General features: G+C 37.1%; 1 protein-coding gene across 1 annotated transcript; it reads right to left on the reverse strand.

Annotated features, from left to right (window-relative positions):
- Positions 1-95: 95 nt before the first annotated feature.
- On the reverse strand, positions 96-4791 carry SmE (Small ribonucleoprotein particle protein SmE). Its single transcript, XM_027376161.2, has 3 exons — positions 4631-4791; positions 1610-1778; positions 96-792 (listed from the first exon to the last, which is right to left on the reverse strand). Exons 1-3 carry the CDS (start codon positions 4679-4681, stop codon positions 722-724), a joined length of 291 nt encoding a protein of 96 aa, XP_027231962.1. The 5' UTR covers positions 4682-4791; the 3' UTR covers positions 96-721.
- Between the last annotated feature and the right edge of the window lie 209 nt (positions 4792-5000).

Raw genomic sequence — 5000 nt, forward strand, 5'->3', positions numbered from 1 at the left:
AGGATTAAATTCATATGGGTATTTCTTATGCATATTTTTGCTTTAACTTCTCGCTAAATATGTAGTATTTAAAAGGACTTAGGGATAAGACATTCTCTAGATTTTAGTATTTTATTACAAAACTGGGTTGATGTGGGTAATTACAAAATGTCCATTGGCATTACAAGAAACATTTAACATAAATATTCCTTTTCATCTTTTATTCAATGGTTAGAAATTACAGTTCTCATCAAAATGAATGAATGAAAAAAGAAGACAAATAGCTGTTCTCATCTGAATATAACAAAACTAGGAACTCCTATGCAAAAATAATCTTTTCAGTTACTTCCATGCAAATCTGACTGGAAATGCATGAAATCTTTAGCAACTTGGCAGCTGGTCCATTCAAAAGTCAAACATAACGATCTGAATCTACTTTTCACGCTGTGAATCTGGTTTGCTGACCTTACATACAGAAGGGAATAACCTCTTAAAATTATTATCTGTTTCTGAATTAATGGACTCAAACTAAGAATAAACTAGAAATGCTTTTCAATTCTGCCCTGAATATATGTAATAAAAAAAAAAAAAAAAAAAAGAGAGAGAGAGAGAGAGAGACAATCTTTCCTTCAAGTTATAATACACGGAAAAAAACAATGTAACTCGGAGGTAAAATAAAACTTAAATACAACTTAAATTTTCTATAATTCAATAAAAATTCTTGCATGCTGTTTCTTCTCGCCTACATGCTCGTTCCATCTGGCTGCGTGTTTTGAATCAATGTTATGTTGTCTCCTTTCAACAAGATGCGACCTATGGAAGGAGTGAAAAAAATTAATACACAACCACTATAGTGGTAAAAAGGCGAATGTTTTTCAGCACAAGTTCTATGAATATGCCTAGTTTCTGATCTTTTTCATAAAGAGGAAGGTCAACATATGAGAAAATAACACTTGTACCATATTTTTTTTTATAACATATACCAAAATATCACTGTCTTAAAAAGGAACACTTGAGCTTGTAACTTATTTCCATAAAATTGGATACTTTTTGTAAACTGAGGAATCTATGAAATAGTTTATCAAGTTCACATATCTAATCACATCCATTAGAGGTACATATACAACTGACAAACCACACCCTAGTTCCCCACCCTCCTTGACCATCCATTCTCCCCACCACTGCAAGCCCTGTCCCACCTGCTGACTTATCACTGCCACCCTCTTCTCTTCATTGCTCACTCACCAATGCAACCCTATTATCCCCATTTCCCATTCACTAACCCCCCCTTATCACCCTCTTTTTACCTACTCACTCACCTCTGCCAACCCTTCTCCAATGCTCATTCTCTTCCCCATTCACCCCAGCCTGATATTTCTTCCCATTATACAATCAGTACTGTCACCCCCTCTGTCCACCATTCACTGCCCCACAGCTGTTCCCTTTACCCACCAACCACTGCCACCCCCATTTCTGCCCATAATGCACCCACTACTGGCATCCCCCTTTCTTGCTACTGCCAACCCACCATCATCACCCCCTGCTCTCCCCACTTCTCGCTGCAAAATCCATTTCCCGTTCTTCTCTCCATTCCCCAGCCACACCGCTCTCCCCATGCCCTCATACTCACCGATGGCTTTCCTAGTGCCCTTCTTCATGTGCACTTCCTCGGACTGGTCCAACATCACGTTCATGTACTCGTCGAAGCCAATGATATGGCCTTCAATGCGGAGGTTCTGGTTCTCGTAGAGCCAGACCTGTACTCTGGCACGTGACTGGAGGAATCTGAAGATAAGGTTCTGGGGGAAGACAGTTAAGGAAAGTACGAGGACGAGGATACACTTGGTCATTGCCATCAATGTTGGGATATGTGCAGATTCTTTTCTATATTTGTGTTTATATTCTTCTCCTTCCTATCAATTCCTTTAATGTTATTAATTACAGTAAAATGAACAAGAAGGATGTAGAGGGAATGTATGAAGGATTGTAAAGGGAAGATGTGGGAAAAATGCATGAATTATTATAAATGTTAAGATGAGAAGTTAGGAAGACGTATCTGGATAACTGAGAAGGAATAGCCTTTAAAATCGAATGAGATGCTAATAAATAAATTGCTAAAAAGCTTATGTAAAGAAAAATTGTGTGCTTGATGGTGTCTACACAATCCAAGAGGGGAAGAGTGTGTGAAGAGAAGAGAAGAGAGAAAGAGAAATTATACATATATATATATATATATATATATATATATATATATATATATATATATATATATATATATATATATATATATACATATATATATATATATATATATATATATATATATATATATATATATATATATATATATATATATATATATATTGGTCTATGGTACCTGCTGATATCTAAGGAACAAGTGTCAATATTGGAATCATGTTATCTGACAGTAGTTAACAGTCTTCTGGTGCATCCCCTCCAAAGTATAACCAATATGTCAAATATTTTCACTAGTCTATTGCACAATAAATCCTTTTATTGTTATTTTTATCCTGCAAAAGAGACTTGTCTTGGTTATATAACCTACTTATGTGGTGATCTATTTTTTACTTTTGTGGTGAATATCAAATGTCAAATTCCTGCCAATGGCCTTATGAATCACAATTCAACAGAAACACAATTTTGCTGAGAACATTTATGATATAGATCTTCGAGTAATAACAAATATATAAAGGACAATTAATAGTTATTTCCTAGTTTCACACATCCATCCAACCAATTTTTAAATTCCAATTATTAAGTGTCACGTGTAAATATTGTTTTCCATCACAAATAACTGGTTCAGGAAATAAGCGAAAACATTGCTAACTGTCTATGAAGTGACCATACCCCTTGGAGACTAAATCCCTATTACTCTAGCCAAAAACCTTGGGGGTACACCTGGGATTCCACAAACATCATAAGAATCATAATCCTTCCTCACCAAGGGGCTTTGCCATGAACCCAATTGTCATATTTCCCTGGATACCCACTTGATTGCCATTGGCTTACTTTCTGTGCAGCATTAAGTCGCAATCTTATTTTCTGATGTTATTCTTTGCATGTGCTAATTATTTCCTGTACTAATGAGTATATTTCCCCCCTCTCTTTCTGGCACTGCCTTTTACTTATTTATTTATCTATTTTCATGTTATGTATTGACCAATCCCCTGCATATTTTTCATATTTTACACTAATTTCCCTGGTACCATTCGTGATTTCCCCTGCTATCGGGACCAACATGGGAGGGGGAGGTGGGTGTTCAGTAGAGGGTGAGATGCATTCAACAATACCACCATCAAATTTATCCGTTATGCAAAGGTATTCTGAACATTTACCCATAATACTTTGGTATACTTTTATAAGAAAATCTAATGACACTTTCATAAAGAAAGGAAAAACTTAACCCTGATAATAAATGAAACAATCTGCAAAGGCAAAGAATAAAGTCAGAAATCAAAAAAAGGATATGACGAGTATGGCAGAAAAGCCTGATTGGTGTTCTGGACAGTCTCGACACGAGATGATACCACTCTAAATAAGATTAGGTTAGATTAGGATTGTACTTATAATCCAGACATGACATTTCAATACACATATATGTATGTGTGACATACCCATAACCATAAGAAATTGGATGCAGAGGCAGGGCCCCTGATAGGGAGGGGGAATGGGGACAAAGCCCTAAGGTTAGGAAGGATTTTAGTTCATATGGCAATGTTTATGGATCCCCAAGAGTGGCTGGAGTAATAAGAGTGTGGTCACTTAGCAAACATTTATCAATACTTTCACTTTCATTATTTGCTATGGAAAACAAGAAGAGACTCAAGCATAGTACACCATGAATGCAGGAAAAAGGGGTAATTGTTACCGAATGTGACGCACCCTCCAGAAGTCCCAAACCATTAAATTTGAGGCAACTACTGCTGTACCTATTATGTTTTACTTTATTTCTCTATTGCTCTATCAGATGGCATTGCCCATTTTCCTCAATCTCTGTGCATCACTCTATCTTTACCAAAAAAGGAATAACAAATGCAAGGTAGGATGGCTGGGCATTCCACCAGCTCATTTCTCTAGCCTAAGCTTGAACCTAGTCTCTTTCATTATCCCTGGACTTAGTTCCACATGGAAACCTTGCCACATAGCACAGCATGTTAATGTCACATCTTTCATCCGACTTGTGTTCATAACTGCAAACCTTCATAAAGTAGCAAATTAACCCTGGATACTTAAACCAGAGAGAGATGTTTTTTTTTTTGAACTAACACAGAGAACAGCAATTCCACCCACTGTTTTTTTTATTTCAAAGAATTATGTTCCTCCAATATCAACAAAAATAACATTGATGACAGGTCTCAGGTCTCCAAGACATGCAGCCACGTGCATGACATCATTTGGTTTCGAAACTACGATAACCCTTGCTCCAAAAACCTTCAAGTCCTCTCACTTTCAACACCTTCCCGGCAACGATTCCACAACAACAAACACCAAATCCAAAGAGACTCCAACTAAAATACAATTTTCATAGGAATACATCTTACATACACCCTTCACAGCCCAAGATCAACAATGTCCCTCCTAAAACACCACGAAAACTCTACTCTCCTCGCACATTTTACGAAAAGGATACGATGGGCAGGACCATCACCTTCTGCACCTTGGACTTCGGGGCGTAAGACATTCTGGCGGAGGCTTTTACGGGGTTATTTTCCCTCTAAAAATTTACGAGAGCGGCAAAGAGACGCTTCTCAAGGTAGATGAAAACGTTGTAAACACGAGTCGACTGGAAAGCGCGACGCTGATTGGTCGGTGTGCCGGACTCGACGCTGATTGGTCCGTTCGTCGAGAATGGACGACTGACACGCGAGATGCGCAAGAAAGGATTATTTATTTTGTTTGGGTTTATGATTGTTGCTTTTTGTTATCATTATCGTTTTGTTATTATTATTGTTGTTATTGTAATCGTCATTATTGCTATTAAGGTAATTTTTCTTTACCTT

This window comes from Penaeus vannamei, chromosome 40 (assembly GCF_042767895.1).
Source record: "Penaeus vannamei isolate JL-2024 chromosome 40, ASM4276789v1, whole genome shotgun sequence".
NCBI classification, from domain to species: domain Eukaryota; kingdom Metazoa; phylum Arthropoda; class Malacostraca; order Decapoda; family Penaeidae; genus Penaeus; species Penaeus vannamei.